We start from the raw sequence: 24,931 nt of genomic DNA on the forward strand, positions 1-24,931 counted from the left end.
TCTTTACCGAAGCGCTGTACGACGTTGCCACATGTTTTTCACTAGCCTGCGTTTTGGCATTTGTTTTGCTACTTTTCGTTTTCGTACCGGCAAACACAAATATCAACCGAATCCAGAATTGCTTGAGTTTGAGTCTACTTATTTATTCAGTGTTTGTTTTTCGTGTGGTGGCTTGTGTAAGTATATTGTTTGATAAACTCTAAATACTACCAGAAATACCGGTTTAATTTTTTTAAGTCTTTAGTAGTATCTGTTTCTGGTAGTTTAGTCAGTTCATTTGTTTTACTTCATTTTTTTAAGGCAACAAAACAAATCACACACATAATAGGACTTTGGTGCATGTTTTAAAACACAACTTGGTTTAGGAAAGTTTAGGGTAAGCGGCAACGTGGCGCAAAAGAAATACATCGCACTCCTATTTCGGCTTCGGCATTCGTCATCGCCGTTTGCCGTTCGTTCGTGTCGGTCGCCATGTTTTGAATAGGCGATACGACCTTGTGAGTGTAAAATGCCAAAAATATTTAATACTTCAGACAATTTCTTCATTACGTGAAGTTACTAAATATTCCTCATAGTCCAGAAATATCATTTGTGTTGTTTATAATAGCGGATGGCATCGTTGAACCGGGATATTTCCTGATAACAATCATGGTAAGTTTCAGCAAACATACGAGACCAATATGGCGTCCAGTAGTAAAATTTCTTTGTTCATAAAATCCGTAAATATTTTAAAGGGTTATAATCGGGCACTGTAGGTTGCAAAACCGTGCAAATTCACGTAAAAAAAGCGAAAAGGCATGTTACCACGAATTACTACGCGAAAAAACTCTTGGAATTGAACCCGAAAAGTTACTGGAATTTCCGGGGCGGCTCTATTGATTTTTCTCCGAATTTAAGACCTGATTAATCCCAGACCCGCCCTCTATTTGTAGACTTTAACTGAATATTCTCTTACGAAGTATTTCACAATATTTACTCACCAAACGTTTCAATTTTGATGGCATTTCAAAATTTTAATTAAGGGCGCGATTTTTAAAACATTACGTCACAGTGTTGCCGCTATTGAAATATTGCGATGCCGTTATCGACAATGTTGCCATATGCATTGGCGGTTAATATTTTAATATTTTTGATTTGTTGTCGTTTTATATTCCTTCTCAAAATCTGTATTCGTTTTACTTGCGTTTATAAACTGCTTTCTGAAAATGAATCAGTAGGTATATTTACTTTTCAGAAGTAAACAGTTTTATTGTTTATTGATGCTTATTTTAATGCTTAGTTTTCATTTCTATTAATATATGCAAAAGAAGAAAAATGTTTTAAATACTTTATCAATTATTGTATATATTGGTTTGTGTTATGGCCCTCTTTGGAGGCAACAAAGCAGATTTGCCTGTGCAATGAAATATTTTTGACAGTGTCCAAATTTGTGGGTTTGTCAATTTACGTCATATTAACTTTGCTTGCCCCATGGAGTTACAAATTAAAGAAGCTGTGTAACTTCAACATGAACTTGTTGATATACCCCATTTTAATATATAGGTTTGACATAAAGGTACACAAGTACTATTCATGATGATTTTGTTTTATTGAAAAAAGGACCATCCATTCTGTCCTTTTTACATATGAGAACAATCGAGGCATTTGTCTGAATTTAAATTCAATTCATTTGTAGGACATTAACAAAACTAGACCATTTTTTAACCAAGTTTTTGTCTGTTTCAGTCTCAGTTTAACCAGTGATGAGTGACGACACCCCGGGGGTAGGGCAGGGTGCTCTGCCCCCGCGAGAAGGTCAAGTCCTTCGCACCCCCACGGCGGCAGAGCGCCCTACTGCCATGAGATTGACCCAGGTTGCAGGAGGTCAATATGTCTTAACCACCCAGCAGTCTGGTGTTCCAGCATTGGCTCAGGTGAGAATATTTGGGAATAACTCAGTAGTTGCAATTGCAAACTTAGTAGTTTCTTATAAATTCAATTTGATCAGTGTGGATTATTGTAACTGTACAACTTATTATACAAATGATTTTGAGAAAATAAATAAGGCATTATATAGAAAAATAGTCTCATTGTGTACTTCCTAAGTATCCTTCCATGTGTTTAAATTCTTTTTCTTTACACAAAGCAGGTTTATCTATATGGATTTATTGGAAATAATCAAGTGAAGAAAAATTGTAGTATTGAAAACCTACAGTTTTGGGTGAAAAGCTTTTATTGTTATTTAGGTGAAATTTGGAAATTTATATAAATTTTCCAGTATAATAAAACAACTTTGTTTTCAGCATTGTAAGGTAATGAAATGTATTTTTCGGTATAATGCCTCCAGTACCAGTCTTATTTGCTTACCTATATTTTGTACTTTATTTACAGGATGGTACTCTTTTTTGTTTATTTTAGCATTAATACTTCATGACTGGAATATATGAAAACATTTTTGTGTTATTACCATTGGTTAAAGACTTATTTTTGGAAGCCTGTTTTCACACAAGCAATTTACACTTATTGGTATATTTTTTCAAGCTCTTTGAAACCTGCAACCAATTTGTTTAGCATGGAACATTCTAAACAAATATTTTATCTAAATAGCTATGAAATATAAAAATTTGCTTTATGAATAAATTCAAATATTTGATGTATAATTTGGTTGTTAAAGCAGCTGAGTCCTGGAACTCTACCAAACGTACAAGGAGGCGTAACTCATATCCTAAGTATCAGTCCATCAAGAGGGCAGACCTCATCATTACGACCTAGCTTAAGCAATCAGTCCATAGTAAATGTATTAACTAAAGGAAGAGGGGCGCCTAACGTCCGATTGCAGTTGTTTCAAAACAGCGATGGTGGCGCAGCGAGCTCGTCATCAGGTTTGTTTTTTTAAAAGTGTTGTTCAGTTAGTAGGAATTTACGTTTTATGATATTTTAGGCAACACGCCTACTCATTCTCCTTCCGTACAATCGAGGTCTGTAAAACGTCCACTTTCTTCAACGCCCGAAAAAAAAGACACTTACTCCTCAAAATTACAGCGTGTTATGAACCACAGGATTGTTAGATCCAAGTTGGTAAAAGAAAAGTATGCCGAACATCTTACAGAACTGTTTTATCTCGAGACTGGAGGAAATATTTTGGATCTGTATCAGTATGCAAAGCGACCGAAAACGCAAAGTTATTTAACTTACATGCGGGAGCATGCTATAGAACCAAAAGAACATGCAGATGGCACCCCTTCTGTTACAATTCCTCATACTACTCCAAGTACGCCTTCCGCAACTGCAGCTAATTCGTTACCTGGCATTTCTGTAAATAACACGCCTGTACAAGAAAACCCTACAACACCTCAGGCCAGTTTTGCTTCAACAATTTCGGTTAATTCCGAAAACTCCTCGTTCACTAAAGCTAACAGTTTTACAAGTAGTCAGGAACAAATTGTTGAAAAAGCGAAACAAGAAGCGTACGTCGTGCAGAGAATAAACGACCTGCAAAAAGAAGGACTGTGGTCGGAAAAACGACTTCCAAAACTTCAAGAAATGCCCAGGGCTAAAGCGCACTGGGACTTTTTACTGGAGGAGATGGTTTGGCTAGCGGCCGACTTTGCTCAGGAGCGAAAGTGGAAAAAGGCCGCTGCTAAAAAGTGTGCTCGAATGGTGCAGAAGTATTTCCAAGATAAGGCAGTGGCTGCCCAGAAGGCGGAAAAAGCACAAGAACAGCATCTGAAACGAATAGCTTCGTTTTGTGCAAAAGAAATTAAAGTGTTCTGGAATAATGTGGAAAAACTTGTAGAGTATAAACAAAACACCATTCTGGAAGAGAAACGAAAGAAAGCCTTGGACCAGCAGCTGAGTTTTATTGTAGATCAAACGGAGAAGTACTCTCAGTTGTTGGCCGAAGGAATGAATAAATCTGTTGCTGATACGCCATTGAGTAATCCAGCATCGCGGTCTGCTTCAAGGCCGCAGTCGGACGACGAATTTGACCCAGAAGAACAGAGCGACGAAGATGATGAGGAAACCATAGAACAAGAGGAAGCAGCGTTAGAAAATACGGATCAATCGGCGGAGGTTGAAGCCTTACAACGAGAATCTCAGATGGAACTAGACGATCTACTTGAAGACGATTTTCTGAGGAACTACCTTATAAATAGGGATAATATAAAGTATGGTCTCTAACACGGAATTATAAAACTTATTTCCTTACTGATGTTCTGTATTTTTAGACTCAGCGGGTCAGAAGATTCAGATAATGAGAGTGAAGGTAAGAAAAGCAAGAAGTCTGATCAGGAACAAAAAGGAAAGTCCATTAAAGAGAAAGTATTGTCAGACAAAGAATCCGACTCGGAATTGTCTGAGGAAGAGTCAGCCTCTGATGATGAGGATAATTCAGAAGACACCCAACATTCACAAACTGAAAATCAGAGTCTTAAACTGTTGATGGATGATGATACCCAAAGTGACTTAGGAAAATCAAAGACTGATGAAAAAGATGACCTTATAAATGATGCTGCAGCTATTGCAGAGAGTATTCAGCCTAAAGGCAATACTTTGTCTTCCACTACAGTTTCTACGAAAATTCCTTTTCTGTTGAAATTGCCTCTTAGAGAATACCAGCACATTGGTTTAGACTGGCTTGTAACGATGTACGAGCGAAAACTGAACGGCATCCTGGCTGACGAAATGGGTTTAGGAAAAACTATCCAAACAATCGCTTTGTTAGCCCATTTAGCGTGCGAGATGGGTAACTGGGGGCCCCATCTTATTGTAGTACCTACTTCTGTTATGCTTAACTGGGAAATGGAATGCAAGAAATGGTGTCCTGCTTTTAAAATTCTTACCTATTATGGATCGCAAAAAGAACGGAAAATGAAAAGAACTGGCTGGACTAAACCAAATATGTTTCACATTTGTATCACATCATACAAATTGGTTATACAGGACCATCAAAGTTTTAGAAGGAAGAAGTGGAAGTACTTAATTTTGGATGAGGCTCAAAATATAAAAAACTTCAAGTCACAAAGGTTGGTACTTAACTTTCAGTGCCAACTGTATTTTATGATTATTTTTGTCTTCAGGTGGCAGCTGTTATTAAATTTTCAGACAGAAAGAAGGCTTCTATTAACGGGTACTCCATTACAGAACAATTTAATGGAGTTATGGTCATTAATGCACTTTTTAATGCCAAACGTCTTTCAGTCTCACAGGGAGTTTAAGGAATGGTTTTCTAATCCGGTAACTGGGATGATCGAAGGGAATTCCGAGTATAACGACAGTATTATTAAAAGACTGCATAAAGTAAGTTGACAGAAATCAAATAGTTGGAGCTAATAGAGTTTGCTTTAAGGTGCTGAGGCCATTTCTTCTGAGAAGGCTGAAATCGGAAGTAGAGAAACAAATGCCCAAGAAATACGAACATGTCGTTATGTGTCGGTTATCTAAGAGGCAGAGGTTTCTGTATGACGATTATATGTCTAGAGCAAAGTTAGTGTTAATTAGTTGATTCTTAGACTAAACTAAACAAATAACTTAATATTTTCAGAACGCGAGAAACTCTTGCCAGTGGTAACTTACTTAGTGTGATAAACGTGCTTATGCAGTTACGAAAAGTATGTAATCATCCTAACTTGTTTGAAGTTAGACCTACAATTTCCCCGTTTCAATGTGATAGCATCAAATTGCACATACCTTCCATAGTATATTCAGCTTTGCAATATGACGTGTTTAAGGTTTGTTTCATTTTTTTTTTGTATGAATTGTTTTAATAGTTAGCTTTTAACACCAACAGCATGTGAATTTATACGCCATGAATTTGATGCTAATAATGCTGGAAATGCATTTGGGAGCATATCAGTGTTACCGAATGCGTCAGTCTGCCAAAAAAGTGATACCGCTTGACCGGCACTCCGCCGATGGTCAGCCCCCTTGTCCGCCTTGCAAACTAAGCATGAAAGTAAAAGTACGCGATCCAAAACAGGAAGAACCGAAGAAAGAACCGCTTCCTGCTCAACAAGTACATCAAATACGGAGCGTCACCGGTCCATCTAATGTTAAAATGAAAGTGGCGGGTTTGCAAGTCGTCAGTCAAGTGTTAAAAAGTAAGTTGTCCTCAACTTTTAATCGAACTTCTTTTTAAATTAATTAACTACTCACATGATGAAACACTTACCGAGACCTTGACTTGGGGTCTTCCCACTGTGAAAGCTCGAGGCATTTGTCTGATAACAACCAATATTCAACATTATGATTAAATTTGCATTTTTTAATCACTAACAACAATCATTTTTTTTTGTAGCGGTACCCCTCATTAATATCACGCAAGCAGGCGGACAAGTTCAAATAGGCACCCCCATTAACGTTTCCTCCGTTTTGAAATCCAGTGATAAGGCACCCACTAGTTTTGCCCAATTGGTCCAAACATCAACCGGAAAACACCTTTTGTTAACATCTAATCCAAATATAACGGGAAATGTGCCTGTTACCCAAACCACTGCAGGTATTTATTTGTATTTTTTTGTTGTACATAATTACAGTTTTTTTAATAATAATTATTAACTTAATAATCTTCCTGATCCAATGTGATTGACTAAACTACTAATTAGTCACAATTTTCAAGGAAGTAAATAATTCAGTAACTTACCAAGCAAGTCGCTGAATATTCTAAGTGTCTGGCATGAATGTTACACACATTTACTCACCTACTACATTTTAGGTTATAATTTAATTTATTCCATGCCTATTTTGGCTAAAGAATTTTTTTGTTTATTCTTGAGTACTGTTTTACTAACTTTGGTATTTTTCATTAACTGAAGGAGGTCAAAAGCTGACGTTTTTATCAACCAAACAACCGATTGTCACCAACTCGAACAATCCGCAGGCTATTACAAAAGCTTTCGTTAAATTCCATCTGACGTCGGTGCCAACTGGCACTACCACTACAACTTCGGTAGGTAATTTAATTTTAATTTAATCAGTTTTATTTTAAATATGTTTATTTTGAATGTTTCGTAATTGTATTTGATACTTGTAGAATTCCACTGGAGCAATCAGGGGAGAGGACGGACTTAGAGCTGTCAATTCGAATTTTTTAGGGCAATTATATTCAAAGCAAAATAGCCTGGACGTTCGGTGGAAAAGAGACGACGGCAGACGGGGCAATCAAGTAATATAAGCGATGTTTGACTGGAATATCGTTAATTATGTAATTTACAATCTTGTAGGCACATGATGAACCCAAAAATGAGTATAAAAAAAGACTGCAGTTAATGTCGCGCATTAACGAAAGGCGATGTTCGGCATTACCTCTATATGGAAGGGACTTTCAGGATGTAATCAAAATATACAAACCCAATATTATTGAACCTTGGAGTGGAGGTCACATAAACTGCCTGAATGCCCTCTTTGAGAAAAATGTAGACCAAACTACCTCATTTTTGCGTGACGCGCTTTATAATCCTGAACGCAGAATTGAGCAGTTGAAAGAAATTTGTGATAGGTAAGTAAAATGCACTTAAAGCACTGATTTTCAACCTATTTTGCTCCAACTAATGCATTTGGGCAAGTAATCTTCCTCATCCAATGTGATTAACTAAACTTCTAATTAGTCACAATTTTCAAGGAAGTAAATAATTCAGTAACTTACCAAGCAAGTCACTGAATGTTGTTAGGGTCTTGCATGAATGTTACACACATTCAGTTAGATACTGTTCTCTCGGAGTGAGTTTACCCGTGCGTCACGAAGGCGACGTCATTTATAGTCATATGAATCAAATCAAGTTTTCGTCAACAAACCTGTTGTGTTCATATTATAGAAAAGGGCGTGTCTAAAGCTTCGTCACGTTTAAAATTTTGCGTGTTTTGTCAGTCAGAAAGTAGAGTTCTTTGGCTGCAAATTTGCACTAAAACAACCTTATACCAAAGCAAATCAAAAATATCTTGACCGAAATAACATTTTTTATTTATGAGAAGTCTCCGTTTGGATCATAGAATTCCGTCTAAATTTAAAACCTAATTTATTTACCAAAATTCGCAGAGATGTATCACCAATATGTAGTATTTCTTTAACTTTAAGCTCTTGATTTAGGTTCTGTATGGTTACATGTTTCTCTAAAATAAATACAACAAATTAAAAATTCAATAAGACATTCTGAGTGATGCTGTAGTATCTCATATCTCATTTTCAGGTTGCAATCCACTAATTTTATTTTAAACCCGCTGGAAAACATTTTAGACGCTTATTTTATTTTTTCTATGACTTTATTATTAATATGTTTGAAGAAATTTTTATGAAAAATCTATAATACAACCCAAAAATCTCAGTCTCTGGAAACAATAAAATGTTAATAGATGTTTCTTACAAAAGTAGATATATTTTACTATTATTAACATACTATCGTTGTACATATCATATAATGTATTTCGAACATCCATTTTAATGCTTTCAGATAAATCAGTGGTCTTGACCCGTCGATAACGTCTCGATTTAGGTTTTCTAGGTGAGGAAATCATAAGATTACTTGCTTGCTTTTCCCGAATCGAATAAACAGTTTTGCGGGAAATTTTCAAAGCAGCTGCAACCTTCTAGTATCAAAAAATACATCAGTAAGAATATGTAAGGTCTTAAAATTTCTTATTTTCTTCCTGAACAGATGATAAAGCTTCTAAAGGTCCTCCATTAGTTTTTTCCAATTCAAAATATTCACAAAGGTTAAGAATTAACTGCTGGGCTTGTCTGTAGAGAATTTTTCCAGGCATTTTCTAAAAAAATACTGTAATAGTAAGTAATTCCGAATTTAGGAAAAACCAAATGGCTAAATAAAAATCATAATAGACACTCCCACTTTTTTTTCAAAACAGGTTAGTAATTGTTCCAATTTTGGTTAGATCGTGACAGCCGACATAAAAATATTAATAACAATATTATGAAAGTACTTACAGAATGTTAAAAGCGTAGAAACAATAGCTCTTAAAAGAACTGTGGTGGTGTGGTAAATAGAAAACTTTATAAATGATTAACAACACAAAGAAACGGAAAAGAATTAATAGTAAACAAATCAAATAAATTTCGATGGTTGTCAAACTGACAATGACTGAAATAGAGGTGCTAATCAGTAAATGTTTTTTTTGGAAGATATTCACTTAGATATTTACCCTTTCTGAAAGTTAACAATAGACAAAGATGAAGTCAATAATGCATGTCTACTTCTAAATCACAAGGGGATGACGCACGGGTAAACTCAGACCGCGAGAACAGTAATTTGACTAGTTAAATAATGATATTTCCTACTATAAAAAAATGAAAAATATATTGATTAAGCCACTTGTTTCAGATTTATATTTTACGTACCTGCTGTTAAAAGTGACGAACCGCAATTGCGGGTATGGCATCCGCCGCCTAGCGAGTATTGGGCTCGACACGAACAAAAACTGTTAATTCAACAAATATTTTCCAAACCGGCTACACCCTTACATCATATCGCGTCAGCTATGGTCACTCAGTTTCCTGACCCTAGACTTATTCAGTACGACTGTGGAAAACTGCAAACTTTGAACAAATTGCTGAGACATCTAAAAACTGATAATCACCGCGTACTGATTTTTACGCAAATGACAAAGATGTTGGACGTTTTAGAGGCGTTCCTAAATTTCCACGGTCATATCTATCTGCGGTTAGACGGCACTACAAAAGTGGATCAAAGACAGGTTTTAATGGAGAGGTTTAATGGGGATAAAAGAATATTTGCATTTATTTTGTCCACGCGATCCGGAGGCGTGGGTGTAAACTTAACGGGAGCTGACACAGTTGTATTTTACGATTCGGATTGGAATCCTACAATGGACGCTCAAGCTCAAGATCGATGTCACAGAATTGGACAAACTAGGGACGTTCATATTTATAGGTAAACTATTATTAACAATTTATGTTTCATAGGCATTACTTTACATTTTTTTTTAAAGACTCGTAAGCGAAAGAACCGTAGAAGAAAACATCTTGAAAAAGGCAAACCAGAAACGACTGTTAGGAGATTTGGCTATTGAAGGTGGTAACTTTACCACTGCCTACTTCAAAAGCGTAAGTTGTTCATAACCATTTCACAAAAGCAATTTGTTTATTGGTTATTTTACAGACTACTATTCAAGATATATTCAATATCGATCAAACTTTGGAAACGGCAGCGCAGCGCATGTCTGAAATAGTCGAGAGTCGTCGGGAAGCTCCAACGTCTAGTGTAGAACCTGCACCAGTACAGTCTGAAGATAAAACTGCTGCAGGTGCATTGGAAAATGCTTTGGCTGCTTGTGAAGACGACCAGGATGTCCAGGTAATATTTAAGTGCTATATTATAAGTTTATCATAAAAAACGTTTTTTTCAATCACATATTTTATAACCCTGTGGTTATTTTCAGGCTGCCAAATTTGCAAAAGCCGAAGCAGTCGCAGATTTAGCCGAGTTTGATGAGAACATTCCACTTGACCAAGAAACTGAAAAAGAAAAGGAACCAGAAGCGAGTAAAGCAGAACAAGAAATCAACCTTATAATAGAAAAGGTAAATTCTAATAAATTAACCTTAGTTCATAAATCAAACATCATTTTTTTATTGTTTCAGCTGTCTCCGATCGAGAAATATGCTATGAAGTTCATTGAACAAACAGAGTCTGCATGGTCGGCCGAACAACTGGCCGCGGCAACTAGGCAAATTGAGGAACAGAAACGAGAGTGGGAGTTAAATCAGATGGCGGCGATGCGTGAAGAAGAAGAAAGACGACAAAGGGAACTCGAGGAAGAAAACGAAATGATAACTTATTCCCGTGAGGATGCTACGAATCAGGTTAGCTTAAAACATAGAAAGCATAAATTTAGGAAAGTGATTACTAGGACTAAAACTGGTGTAAAAGTGTTAAAACGAAAGGCCACATTTCAATCTAAAGTACCAAAGTCTAAACGTCTTAAAAGGTTAGTAAAAAGTACATTGAGCAGCACTAACATTGAAAGTAGCAGTAGACCAGTTACACCTGAAGAAACTGAGGTTTTAGAAGTTGCTAGTAACGCCACAGGGGATGATTCATCTCTGGATAGCGTTCAGTCGGAATCTGATATGACGCTATCAGAGCTGAAAAAATCTACTTTAGACAATGAGAGTACTGAAAATGTTTTATTTACTAATCATGTTGACCACAACTCTCCTAGAACGCGGTCTCGGGGTACAGTAAAAATAAACTTGTGGACTTTAGATGTAAGTCCTATTTTGCCAGGCGTTAAACCAGTCAAGAACAACAAAATTTCTGGGCTGTCAAGTGATAAAGATATTAAAAAAATACCAAGAAAAAGAAAACCCGGTTCTGATGATGAAGACAAAGATCTGACTGAAAATGTTGATGAAATAGAAAATGAAACTACGGATGAGATGACAGCAAACTCCAATTCCGATTTACCTGTGTGTCAGATCGTTTTAAACGATATAATGGCAGAAGGTCAATATAAAATGTCTAACAATGGGGAAGAGTCTGAAGATTCACTTAGTAGTTCATTTGAACCAAACAACAGTGCTGAGTCCTTGCAAGAGCCAAATTCTACTAAATTAACAAATGGCGTCAAAACCAAGCAAGAAGATTTATTAGTATCAGCACAGAATAATGAATCTTCTCTAGATTCGGAAGTTGTGGAAATTGTTGGGAAACATGATACAGTAACTGTAGATGATGATGTTGTTGACACAGAAGAAAAGCCAAAGACTAACCACGTAACTGAAGCTACAGTTAATTCCACTGTTACTTCTTTTGCTTCCGATTACGAACAAAAAAGTTTAAAAGAAGAGCCCAAGGCAACTTCAAATGAGAACGACGTTTTTATCTCCGAGTATGAAAAAGAATTTATCGAATCTGAGAAGACTAAAATCGACAATTGTGATAGCCTACCTGATACTGCCCAGAGTTCCAAATCTGAGATTTACGTAGCAACTTACGTGAACACCAATAATGGTCTTTCTAGTAACTCTGCTAATAAATTTCGCCAACCCACACCAAACGCGTCCAAATTTTATAGAAATTTCGGCAGTTTCAAACCACCCGAACCTCGAAAAACTTACAAAAGGTTTAGCAGATTTTCAGGTAACCAAACGTTAGATGGGTGGGTGACACGAAAACCTCCACATAACCAAACTGACCCTTAATATGAAACTAGAGTTTCATAAATTGTATATAGACTTAATGCGGAAGGAGGTTAGGGCGTACATAATGTGATCTATCAAATAGGTTATTTGTAAATATGAAGATTTCTAGAGTTTAGTTTTTTTACAAGAACGTTTAATTCTTATTATGAACAATTGTAAATTATATTGTGTGAATGTGTATTTGTCACAACATCCTAATGCCAGCCTAATTATTATATTTTATTTAATAAATAATAAATTATTTGGAAGGTACTGATGTCTAACCATTTTCTGATAAAATATGGGTATTTTTTAATGAACGAATTTAGGACTGTCGACAAGTTATCAGTGGAGTTCGGGCTTTGGTTTCTGCTCTTGTTAACAACACTACTAATTTTTTTCTTTTGTTCTGTAAATATCCTTTATAATTTAACAATTTTTTATATTTGCCGTACATTTTTTTTATTATTTGACGGTTAAATTAATCAGTATCTTCTTGAATTTTTGTCGGTCGCGTCAATTGCCCACTTCATCATTTTACCAATTTATTTAACTCTTATAAAAACGTGACAAATATTTTTATCATGAATAACTTGCACTAAAAGTGGAAGTTAAGCAGTTCTTGCAGCATGGAGAAAATTATAAAAATGATTACTGAATCACTGAATGTTAATTATATCGATAATATTTTGTATAGTAGATGTACCTGACTCTTGAATGGTTAGCTGAAAGCTATTTTCTCATTAATGTTAATAATAATACCAAATGTGCATGGCATATTTTTTATTTTAAATTGGTTTGGTATATTATGTTAGAGAACCAAGTTCAATGTTGAAGCGTGGCAACTGCGGTGTTTAATTATTACTTTATAGCTGGCAGATGTATACAGTTTGGTATTTTAATTTGACTTTCTTTTTTTCAGACCTTTATACTCTTACACATCAACACATATTATGTACATATAGCAGTTAAGTTTAGGTTAATACCGAAAAAAAAAATGGTCGGGAAAATAAAGAAGTTCTCTTGCTAATTCGACACAGTCGTTTTATTTCGTAATGCGGGATCGGCCGCGGGTTTTGGTGCCTCTTTGCTCATGTTTGTCCTCAGGGGGCACCAAAACTTTGCCCCCGCCGGACGTGAGCAAGGGGGCTTCTTTAACAAAACCTGCGACCTTTCCGAACCTTACCCCCTATATTCTTTCGTATTCTGGTTTAAGTTAGTGTCTTGAAAAGTGATGGATGTAAACTGGCTAAAGGTTGCAAGGTAAGTTTCGCAAGGTCGCAGGTGTTGATTTGGAAACTTCAGATCCTTACTTATCCTGTGTATTTATTGTTTTTAGGTTTGGGTTTCTGACAACACTATGGAACAAATGCCTGTAAGTATTTTGTTATCAAAAATCTTTGAACAAAAGCATTGATATGTCTTTATAAGGTTATTTTACTTAAACGCATGTTTTTGTAGATGTGGTGTCCTCCAACTCCACCTCAACAAGACACCGACGTTTACATCGACCAAACTATGGCCTTCCTCTATGAAAGCGACATTATTCCAGAATCCCAACTTCCGCCTGTTTACATCAAGAAAGATCCAAAACGACGATTTGAGTCCAATTTTAATATGGAATACCGCCGTCCAGTAAAATTGCCGCGCAAAGAAGATGCTAATGTTCACGCGCCTCGTTCATTGTTTCACTCTCCGACGCTTTTAAAGCTTAGACGAGATCTCAAGTTGCAGAAATATCGGGGGCTCATGAGACCATCCGTTTCTGTACCCGGAAAGCAAACAGGAAAACCATCCGAACAGTCGTTGTTTCATAACTGGACTATTCATGAAGATATGGCTTTGCTGAAGGTTATTAGAACTTTTCAAGGTTTGCCATTAAACTTGATTGTAATGTCACCGGGACAAACTCCAAACTGGGACTTTGTGGCTGACTATGTTAATTCGGTGTCGATAACTTACCGATCACCTAAGCAATGTAGGCAAAGGTAGGTTGGTGTATTTAATGCAATGGATTAACACTTAACCGCTAAAAAATTAAAAATCTAGATATGAAGGTCATTTAATGCATAGAGAGGAAGGTAAATTCAGTTCCCTAGAAAGCGTAATGAGAAAGAAAAAGAAAGCTGCGCAGCTGCAGAAATTACCTCTGCCTAGTAAATCTAGACCGCCACCGAGGACGTTGCAATTATACACCCAAGATAACAACTCCACATTTTCTCAAATGTTATCTGAAAGGTACAGGCTGGGTAAATCGACTTGTACCATACTAATCGAACTATCTGTACAGATCTGACACTCTAAAGTCAATTACTAAAAAGCATCTTCCCACTACACGGACGTTGGTTAATAATCCACTGATGAATAAAAATAAAAACACTCCAATACTAAATGATTGCGGGATCGATTTGGACCATCCAGTTTTACCGGTGGAATTGGCATCTAGAAGGGCTGAAAGACTTGCGAAAGAGAAAAAGACTGTAACCACCGAACAAATTGCCAAGCAACAATTACTTAAAGGTGAGTGCTTCGTTTTCTTTTTAGGTACTTTCTGTCCCAGGAGAAGTGGCAGTGATGACATTAACTGTTATGTCTTATTGAAATTCACATTTGTCTTAGATTAGTTTTTTGCTTTTTGTGGTTTGAGTGTCTCTTTCCGGTGATTAAAAAGCTTTACGCGTATTTTTTAAGTCAACATTAAGTTGTGATGAATGACGTCAGAGAATGGTTTTGTTGAGATTGTGTTGGAACTGTTAAGCTGGTTGGCAACATTTTTCTTGTTGACTTAAAAAACGGGATTTTGTGATCGATGACACTACTGACAGAACTGACATTTAAAGAACCTTTGCTGAGTATTTTACGCCTTTTCTATTTTCCTTACTCAACAAACAATAACAAATGCCGGAAAGGCTGATACATAACCTCAAAAAAGCTTACATTGTCATTGGTCAAAATTGACTTCCAACATGAAATCAACAAATCCATCAGCTCTGAGGCTATGTTGTTTTCATCACAGATTTATGTTGACTTAAAAGACAGTGACAGTTGGATCCACCATTAATTCATCAGTACTTTAAGAACACTTTTTATAAAATTGTGATGCTTGTGTTGGCAACAATACCTAAACTGTTGACTTTAAAAATACGCGTTTTGTTTAACCAGACATTCAACATTTTTTGTAGGTCCAGGGGTTCAACAGTCCACTCAAAATTCTTCAGTAGCATCAACGTCACAAACAGCCTTACTTCAAGGAACTTCAGGTGGTTCTGCGGTAGTGGTAGCAACAACTCAAGTTGTAGTGTCTCAAACTCCTGTAGTGATTACCACTACTGCTCCCACGGTTACCTCAACGCCGGGAGGATCACCAAGTAAGATTTTGGAAGTTTTTACGATTAGGATTTGATTATAAATGATAATTTGGTCTAGTTCCGGGTGTACGTCAGCAACGAATTATCGCATCACCACTGCAAACATCAACGGTAGTTAGCGTGTCCGGTCTGAGTCCCGCGCAGATTCAAGCAGCTACTCAGCGTTTAATTGTAACTACGGGCGGGGCAGGAAAAGCCGTAGGTGCTGCTCCTGGCACTCAGGGCAAACAGTTGAGTCAAGCTCAACTACAGATGATCAGGCAGGCGACTTTGAAGAATCACCAGCTTAGATTGCACGCTGGAACATTAACTCAGGTAAAGATTCTTAAAGGTTAGTAAGGACAATCTGTAGCAATAGTTTTTCTTAGGGAACGAAAACTTCGACAGTCACTATAGGTGGTCAGCAGGCGGTGGTTCAATTTTCGCAAGCCCAACCACGCGCGCAGTTTGTTCGGCAAGGTACCGTGACCGTTGCAGGTAAAACTGGTGTTCAGAGGACTGTCACGGAGACTGAAATGGCTCAGCTGCTTAAGAAACAACAACAACTTCAGCAGCAAAAATTAGCGGCTAGTGTAGCACAAGTAATGTGCTTTGACATTATAGGTTGGCAGTTCTAATTTCACTTTAATTTTAGGGTGGTAGTGGTGCAAGCGGAGGTACAATTCACGGTTTAACCACTCAAGTATTTGCTCAAGCAATTCAACAGGCTGGAAGTTCGGGTACACAGGTGGCTACATTAGTAAAAGCAGTACCCAGCTCATCTGGAGGTAAATCTAGTTGTACACTTTTAATTGAAGTATATTTAAGTGAGTACATTTTCAGCTACTCAAACAGTAACTATTCCAGTGACAGGGGTGACTTTAGCGGCTCAGGGAACCAAGGCAATAGCTCCTTCATTAAAGGCAACCACTGCGCAGCAACTGCGGCAAATGCACTTGCAACAGCAACTGTTGGCTCAGAAAAAGCTGGCAGCGGCAGCTGCCAGCGGTCAGAAACTAAGCATTGCCACTGGCGGTAAAGGGTCAGGAGTACAGACTACACAGTTAATTGTGGGACCAAAACAAGCTATGACTGTACAACAGTTCCAGCAAGTGATTAGGGCGCCGTTGAATGTTGCTCAAGGGTCGGTAGTATTAGCAAAAGGTACGCCTAGAGTCTTTCCTGTCAATACTGGACAAGGAACTAAACAAACTATTCAAGTAAGTATTGTTTAGAGTAGAGCCTTTTGTTTCATTAAATCAAAATAATTTACTAAGGTTGTGGCTGCTTCTTCGCAAGCATTGGGTACAACTTTGAGACCGCAAAGTGGCACAACCATAGCCGGTATCAAACTACAAGGAACACCCACTTCCCAGCAAGCACTATTGTCTCAAGTGTCTGCTGCTTTTAGTCAAAACGTAGCCGTTAGACAGGTATTTGGTTTTTATCAATAGTTATAGAGTCATTTTATATAACGTGTTCTCTATTTTCAGAATAGTCCAGTTAGAATTCAGACTGCAAGCGGACAACCAATCGTAGCAGTCACTGTTCAGTCACCTTCACAAAACGCACAACAACAATCATCGCCTAATCCCGATCAAGTAAGTAGGTTTGTAAGGAAATGAGGCAATCACCTTTTGCTAGTTTGTGGCGAGTGTCAGTGTGTTTGCTTTCCATTTTTTTTGTATCATGATACTTGATCGTGTTCATTGAATAATATTCGTTGTGGTGCCAGTTTTAGAATTTCTTTACAATACAAACCTATAGTCTCAGGAAAATTATACTCGGACTTAATGTATTTTCTAATCTGTGATAGTTGTGGCTTCCTTTTAATTCGATATACCATAAAGGAAGTCTGGAATGATCTTTTAAAACATCAGTTGCCATATTCTGTAAAGTATGGTCATAAATTCATGGTGATTTATGTACACACTTTGCAAGTTAAACTATTACTGATAATAGGCGAATTTCCTCGACTAAACCACTCAAACCAGGTTAAGATTAAACTTAACCACTGAATTTTCCTTGACTTATATTCTAAACCATGACGTCAAACTTAACCAGACGACCTAACCTGCCTTGGAGGATGGTTTGCCCGCATAGTTAGGATTGTTAGGTTAAATTCGTGTCAACAGGAGCTGTTAAAAGTGTAAAAGTTGTTTGTTTTGATTAGTATTAGTATTATTAATAATTTAAATTCATAATGGAGTGTTCAGTTTTCGTAAATGGCGAAGTTTTTACAATACATATGAAGCAGCTGAAATAGCTTAACAGTTAAAAACATGTATGAACCCTTCACCTAATTAAAATTCAGATTTTAATGATTACCTATTTGTGTAATCTTTTTCTTTTGTAGATGAGTTTATTTTTTGAGAAATACCCTAGCCTAGAGTTTTATTTTTTTGTTATTTTGTAACTTGCTTATTTATTTTGTAAAATTGTAATTTGCTACAAAGTATAAAAAATTTTCTGTTAGTAGATGTTGCTGTTCTGTTAGTAAACAAATCAAATTTCAAATAATTCAAACCACTTTTTATTGATGTTTTACGTTGGCAGATGACAGAGTTAACTATGACTTCACAAAAGTTACGACTTAAACTTAACCACTCCAAAAAGTTTGATCGCGGAAATTAGCCTAATATCAACTTGTTATCTGCTATCCAGTTCTTGTATTTTTACGAAAATATGAAACATTCCAGACTTTTCGTTGCATTTATTTCCTATATCATACATTAGTTTGATGGCCGAAAGTCAGTCAATTTTACCATCTTCATTTTGATTTGATTTACCTTACGAGGGTCAATCAATTTTTCTCTGTTGGTCACCAACAATAAAGGGTACATTTAAACAATATCTTTGATTCATTACCATTTGCCTGAGAAGCATGATCAGTTCTGTCAACTTTGCTTTTTCCCAAAAACAAATTATGTTTTGTGGAGAAACTAACCGCACTTAGGTACACATTGGTTGACCCTTAACTTCACGCAAATAATGCGCTTATTTGGGGCCGTACAAACATAACAAGCATTGTGTTCAAATATGTTTTTTCAGTAACCTTAGGAAACTAACGTGGTTATTACGCTGTATAGTTAACCCACTCGTATTCTCTTTCAGTTTTGAAATGTTTTTGCCGCGTAAAAACAACAATAGAAGAGAATATTTTATTAAAAAAAAATTATTAGTTTTTAAGTGTAGACACGCAAATTTAGTTTTTGTACTTGAACTTAATTTATGAGTAAATGTTAATTTATTTGTAGCACACAGGATTTGTGCAATTAGGTTTAATTAGTAAAATGTGTATGATCCGATTCGTATATTGTAATATGACAATAATTTATGTTTAAGGTTATTTGTAGGTATTATCAGTTATGTTATAGACTTTAACTTGGGTTGTAAATATTTTTCTGTGTTTTTAGAAAACCTTAAATAACATTCGACATTCGTTTGTTTTGGTTTCAAATTGTTTTTTTAGTTTTGCCATTTTAATATTTTTGCATTATAGTAAGCATGTTTACTTCACTTAATAATAATAAAGGTCTACTGGTAGTTTCATTTCTGTGATATGCGGTACAATGTATTCCAAAATCATTTAGAATCATAGTTTTCTAATGCGTAAAGCGCTTTTTTCGTAGATGTGGTAGTTTAGATTCTTTATATGTGCACAATTAGAGTATTTTTTTTAATTTCGAAAATAAATTTCAGTTACTGTATTGTCTCCGTTTTATTGAAGATTAGTTGTTATTTAATGAAAATATTTTTTTCAGCACGAGTAACGAAGATGTCTTGAAGATACTACACTGTAATATAATGTATAATAAAGACAAGTTTTTTTTTAAAGGGTTTTAATTACTACAACATTGTGGATAAAATCAACAGTAACAGATTATGTTGTATTTTTTTTTTCGGGTAAGTACTGCTATTGGCGTTTCAAGATAAGAGATACTCCCTCTGGTGATCAGTTTTGAAAACAGTTTCGGGGCGTTCTAGCTGTCATTTCTCCCTTTGTTTACATCAGTGTTGCCAACTGTAGCGGATTTTCGATCTATGTAGCGGCGGAATTAACATATTGTAGCTTAAGTAGCGGAAATTTAAATATATTCAGACAGTAAAAATAGAGCAGTGGTATGTATACAGTTAAACGTAAATCTGCAGTTTTACCAAAAAATTTTACTATTTAAACTACGTACTGAAGTTAAGCTGAACAAATAAAACTAATTCTCAAATAAAATACCGTTTAATCGCGCTTAGGCTACTTTTTTTTTGGTTGTAGCGGAGTTTTGGCAAATGTAGCGGAATATTGAATAGCCGGTGGCGGCGAAGAACGTGAAACGGTTGGCAACACTGGTTTACATTTGCCGCATTCGTTTTCAAGTTCCATGGAGCGAGCAGCGCATATTTGACGTCACAATGACGTAATTTGACAGTTGGTTAAATTATGTTTTTGCTAAATTACGTCATCGTGACGTGAAAAACGCGCTGCTCGCTCAATAGAGCTTGAAAACAAATGAGGCCATTGATTTTGGTTAGAAATTTAGCCGGTTTCATAAATATGAAGTGACAATGTCATGTTATTTACAATGTTAGGTTAGGACAGGTTGCCCGATTTTAGTTCAACTGGCGCTGCGATCTTAACTTGAAACGCTAATAGTTTGGCAAAGAAAACGCTGCTAATGTCATTAGCTGTTGCGAAACTCGAGTTTCAACTTTGTTGAATGTGAATGAACCGAGATTAGTTTTCTAATTAAACTAACTAAATAGAATATGGCAACGTTGCAAACTGGGATTTTACTGTCAAATTGACCACTGACATCACAGTCAGCTGTCACTTTCATTTCCGCTCAGCTGTTGGTCTGTTTGTTTTCTTTTGGTTTTAGTTGGATTCTGTTTCCGTCCGTCAGTTCGCGGAAAGCTGTTAGTGCGGTGGTATGTCGAATTGATTTCGATTACAAACAATCTAACGTGGTTACTGTTTACGATCACCAAATCTTATCAGATCTACTCAAGAAGATTGCACAAGTAAAGAGTAAGTTACTGTTCATTCTAATAATTCAGATTGGTGTTATGATTAACTTTTTGGGGGACCTTTAAAACTTTCTAATTTCACCCTCAGGTCATTAAAAGTTTTTGGGATCATTAACTCTAATTATAAGGTGTGAGTATTCCTTAATGTTTTGCAAAATAAAACAATACTTAGTGACCTCTAAATAACAGTAAAACTTCTGTAATCCTTTCTCATTTGCTATGGTGCGCATATAGTCTCTTTGGTATAACTGTAGAAGTACCTAACAAGTAGTAGAGATAAAACAGCACTGCTTATGGAAAATTACTTGAAATTCGGAATGTACACACAGTAAGTAACCAATTACTCTAATTAGAAATGCAGTGAGTATAGGTTTTTCAACACAATTTGAAATGCTAATTGGCAACTATTCATAACTTAGTAACATCCACATGAATTATTTAAAAACTAGCATGATTGCCATCTATAACAGCAAGAGTATTTTCTGCTTACATAAATACTAAAAAAATGTTAGAAAACTCATGAGTTGCTTGTCAAAAAGAAGATTTTTATTAAAGATAACTTAAAAATCAATTAAAATAGTTTAAGCTGATACTAATTGGTATAGCAAGGATACAAAAACTGCTTCTATGCTTTGTGTCTAGTTTTGTGGCATCTGGTTTAGTCATCATATAAACCATTAGATTTTCTGTAATCCTCCCACTAAACAACAGATTATGCACTATAAAATGGTAGCGTAGGTAGTTAACCAACAATAACTGTTTTGTAATAATAGATGTATAAACAATATAATTTCTCAGGTAATTTTTGTAGGAAAGAAACCAGAAATTTCCAGCACATATGGTGACATTTTATATAAAAAAATTAATGTGGAGCAATATTCCATATATGGTAGTTACCAACCTACTAACATTAGTCTGCAAATTAACTAAAACACTGTTATTAATAAGAAAACAGTTTATTCACAAAACAAATTTTGACTATAAAACAATTTAGCATTTACATAACACTGAATACCGTTACAGATTCGTTTACACAGATGTGTTCTACTCTTACTTTCTTCTCTGAGAAGAAGAAAGCCCAGTTTGCTTGTGGGAAGAAGCAGCTGCACAAATTCATCACGTTCCACTAAATTCAGGTTGAAGCTTTATTAATGAGTCAGTTAATTAATGGGTTTACGACATCTGTAAACTGAGTCAATTCAGGCATTTGCAATTTTTAATAACAATAACCACGGTAATCAATCGGTTTGTGGTTTTCAGGTTACTTACTCACTTTCGTTGAAATAAGTTGCCTTGAATTATTGTGTTTGAATTCAATTGGACTGTGCCGCAAAATGTATGTAAAAATATGCTTTTGCCTTACTTGGGTTTTACTGCTGGCATAATTTATGAAAATCTCAAGTTTTCTTATCAAATATGTTTATATGTAGTATTTCAGAGTAACGTATTATAGTTGCTGATTATGTAATTTCTAAAATTGCTTTTCCATTTTTAACTGTGCTGTAGTGATTGGTGAACTTGAACTTGTGCCTCCATATTTACTATTGTTTTACTCAAAGTATATGAATAAATGTACATATTTTGATGTTCATATAAAGTTAGGAGATTGTTGCCATATTTCCTAACAAATGCACTTGCCCTTGAAAGCAAATTCTCAAATTCTTTGGGAATATTTTATTTCAATTGGTTTTATGGGAGTTTTCAACAAAATTTATGAAAACTGTATTATTTTAGTTTTTTTAAATATTTTTTAGTTTCTGTAAAAACCTAAATTGTATGCCAATCCACCAATTTTAATCTTCTCTTTAAGGAAATTTCAAAAAATGTCTAACCATTTTTAGCATCTTTATCCATTATCTGTAACCACTAAACAATATGAGAGATAACTGGCAAAAACATCAGGTACACACCGAAATTGGCTTAATACGAGTGTGCTGGGGTTTTATCTGAAAGCAAAAAAAAATCTATATTCCACAATCGAGAGCAAACAGCAAGATGAGACTGGAATAGCGTATGGTAATGCTCAGAATTATTGTGTTCGATAGCTGCGGACGTGTTTTAATAAAACCGCTCTAACGGGAAGGCGTCACGTCGTGTATGCTTATTCAATGAACTCAAACAATTTGTCACGCCGATTTCTAACTGTTTTTGTAATTCGTCGTAGGAAATTTAATTGAAAAATCAACAGCAAAGCAAGTGTGAAACGTGTGTAGTACCAAAAAAAGGCTTCTTTCCATCCAGGTCTAAATTCAGAGTGGTTTTTTCACAAGGGAATAAAGCAAACGGCCTTCTATTCCAAAACCGGGATTGTTCCGCTAATATTGTTTCAATAAGCGCGATAATGGAAATGGCTTGTTCGGTAGTGCTGAAGCCATTAAACGTCGATAGTTAACTTATTTTCAGTAAACAGATCTAGCCTAATCCAATTTGCTCCATTCTCCTAGGCTTTCAGTGACAATATGGCCGTTTTCCTTGAGTCTATTTGCGCTCTAGGAAATGGGTTTAAGTATACGTTGACGGAACATACTGTTTTAACCATTGACGTATGATAAGTATAGACCAGGGGCCTATTCTTGAAAGCAGGGAACGGAATTCTCAAGAGAAATGTTGATAGAGTGTGACAGAAGAAGCTGACAATGGCCAGTTCCTGTCACATTCTACAGACCTTTCTCTTGATAACTCCCTTCCGTCGTTTCAAGAATATGTACCCATGACTTGTAAACAAATTCTCTGTCGACCATATTTGATAATAATTTGCTGAATATGACTGTTCATAACTGATCACATGACTAACCGATAATTCTCATCTTTATAGGCTTTTTTCTCTCTCTTTGGTTGACTGCATGTCAATGGTTTTCACTTACAGTGCAAATAATACTGTTTTACATTTTCGCAGCATATTTCTAAGAGGAATTGTGAAAAACGGTGTCACGTCAAAGCGCGTTAGCGTGGCAATATTGATGAAATGGCGTTTACTCCAGCTAAACGTCCTTTCAATTCAGTACAATGTCGGCTGGATGATTTATTTCTTTGCCGTTTGCTTTACATATTTTTCCCTTGTTTTTGTTCAAAATGAGGTACAGTGTTTGCCCATTTGTTTACAGTGAAACGTTATTGGAACTGTGTTTGAGTGCCGAAAAACATTCCAACTACAACTTCTGTCATACTCTACTCCTGCGGACAGAAGACTGCAGTTGTTTATATTTAGGATTTTCATTTGGGCAATATGGTTTCAATATAAACTTGAAACACAACCCAAAAGCGTTAAAAGCACATTCAACTTTCCGGCGTTTCGTATTGTTTATCTAATGGATCAGCGGGCCCCGTAACATATGTCACCCCCGGTCCTATTCCTATTCCATTTCCACCACGGTCGCAATTTATTTTTCCAATTTTCCCGATGATAAGTGATTGCTGTGCTAACCGCAAAGTTCCATTTGGAAATGGAGCCGATATTGTTTCGTCGGTTTTGGTCAATGCGTCGCTGCGACCCTGTCAATAGCTTCCCAGTGTATTTAGTGGATTTGCCTTTGCTCGTAAACGTCAAACGTATATTTCAGGTGGATTTTATGCGGTAATTTGTTTCAATTTTCGATTGCATTTCATTGAAAGATTGTCCAGAGAGTTATGTGCAGTATTTGTGTAAGTCACAGCATTGTTTCAAGTTAAGGTTTATAATTGGTCAAGAAAAAGCTTCTTCAAAATTAACAGATCTCGAAGAAGTAGAAGAAGAAGGTTAGAATAGAAATCAGTTGAGAACAGATTGATTTCTGAAATATCGATATCATTCGATCCGTTCTATTTCGTACAAGCGAAAAATTAGACGTTTTTGGCTCCAAGCACAAGGCCACTTGTATTGTCACAGTCTGAATCAGACTTAAGCTTTGGTTAGAGTACGCTAAAATAATATGTTAGGTACTGCAATCTTTCGTTCTTTACTAGGTTCAAGTAATTCGATTACAATCAATATCAGCCACAAGACTTCTCTGTCGAGTTTAATAAAATAGTGGAAAGTTTGCCGCAACGTCGTATCCCAAAATCCAGGCTTTTTATCAAATAAGACTTTCTTTTCAGTTTTACCTCAGAAAATCTTTTTACTGAAATAGGGACGCCTATAAAAGCTTTCCCAAATTCGCCGGTGGCATGTGAGATTAACGCTGTGGTTTAATTTCACTCTTTAATCAAGCTAATCTAATAAATCTACACCCTTTTTGTTTAATATCGATCGAATAAAGGCGATAATGGAAATATACTGTACGAGCGGGCTAGGCCATTAAACAGTGATAGTGAATTTTCTCGGAATGAATAGAACCGCAGCGATCTAATTAGAGCAAACACATGTAGCTCTGGGTCTCTTAATTACTTTATTTATTGTCTTGGGACGTACGACGAAAATAAAATCGATTTTGGTTTAAACCATTCTCCTATCC

The 24,931-nt window shown here is 36.0% G+C and overlaps 2 protein-coding genes and 1 long non-coding RNA gene across 9 annotated transcripts in view; 2 read left to right on the forward strand and 1 right to left on the reverse strand.

Moving 5' to 3' along the window:
• Positions 1 to 152: 152 nt before the first annotated feature.
• dom (domino helicase) lies at positions 153 to 19,189 on the forward strand. 5 transcript variants are annotated; one of them, XM_081984949.1, is made up of 30 exons: positions 416 to 651; positions 1,726 to 1,913; positions 2,654 to 2,861; positions 2,921 to 4,148; positions 4,209 to 5,006; positions 5,061 to 5,280; positions 5,330 to 5,466; positions 5,525 to 5,711; positions 5,771 to 6,080; positions 6,278 to 6,478; positions 6,795 to 6,928; positions 7,013 to 7,144; positions 7,203 to 7,477; positions 9,312 to 9,881; positions 9,940 to 10,054; positions 10,110 to 10,304; positions 10,390 to 10,530; positions 10,591 to 10,812; positions 13,472 to 13,507; positions 13,594 to 14,120; positions 14,182 to 14,370; positions 14,423 to 14,652; positions 15,315 to 15,500; positions 15,559 to 15,815; positions 15,869 to 16,081; positions 16,135 to 16,267; positions 16,323 to 16,699; positions 16,757 to 16,912; positions 16,973 to 17,080; positions 18,594 to 19,189. In XM_081984949.1, exons 2-30 carry the CDS (start codon positions 1,743 to 1,745, stop codon positions 18,597 to 18,599), a joined length of 7,662 nt encoding a protein of 2,553 aa, XP_081841075.1. In that variant the 5' UTR covers positions 416 to 651; positions 1,726 to 1,742; the 3' UTR covers positions 18,600 to 19,189. The 5 variants fall into 5 exon arrangements, with proteins under 5 accessions (XP_081841073.1, XP_081841075.1, XP_081841076.1 ...); XM_081984947.1 differs by lacking the exon at positions 416 to 651 and adding an exon at positions 153 to 176 and having other exon boundaries at positions 16,973 to 19,189; XM_081984950.1 differs by having other exon boundaries at positions 16,347 to 16,699; positions 16,973 to 19,189.
• On the reverse strand, positions 8,332 to 9,056 carry LOC145732604 (uncharacterized). Its single transcript, XR_014179035.1, has 2 exons — positions 8,918 to 9,056; positions 8,332 to 8,739 (listed from the first exon to the last, which is right to left on the reverse strand). It is a non-coding gene; the product is annotated as an uncharacterized LOC145732604 (long non-coding RNA).
• Positions 19,190 to 20,341: 1,152 nt separating the features above from the next.
• The window catches only part of Tpst (tyrosylprotein sulfotransferase), a 77,797-nt gene continuing 73,207 nt past the window's right edge, over positions 20,342 to 24,931 (forward strand). For 2 of the 3 annotated variants that reach the window (XM_081984965.1, XM_081984966.1), the window contains exon 1: positions 20,344 to 20,502. The gene's annotated coding sequence lies outside the window, so the exon portion shown is untranslated. Of the gene's footprint in view, positions 20,503 to 24,931 lie in introns of all 3 variants that reach the window. The other variant, XM_081984964.1, reaches the window with a different exon arrangement.

Source organism: Ips typographus, linkage group LG8, assembly GCF_016097725.1.
Source record: "Ips typographus isolate SLU linkage group LG8, UJ_Ityp_2.0, whole genome shotgun sequence".
Classification (NCBI taxonomy): domain Eukaryota; kingdom Metazoa; phylum Arthropoda; class Insecta; order Coleoptera; family Curculionidae; genus Ips; species Ips typographus.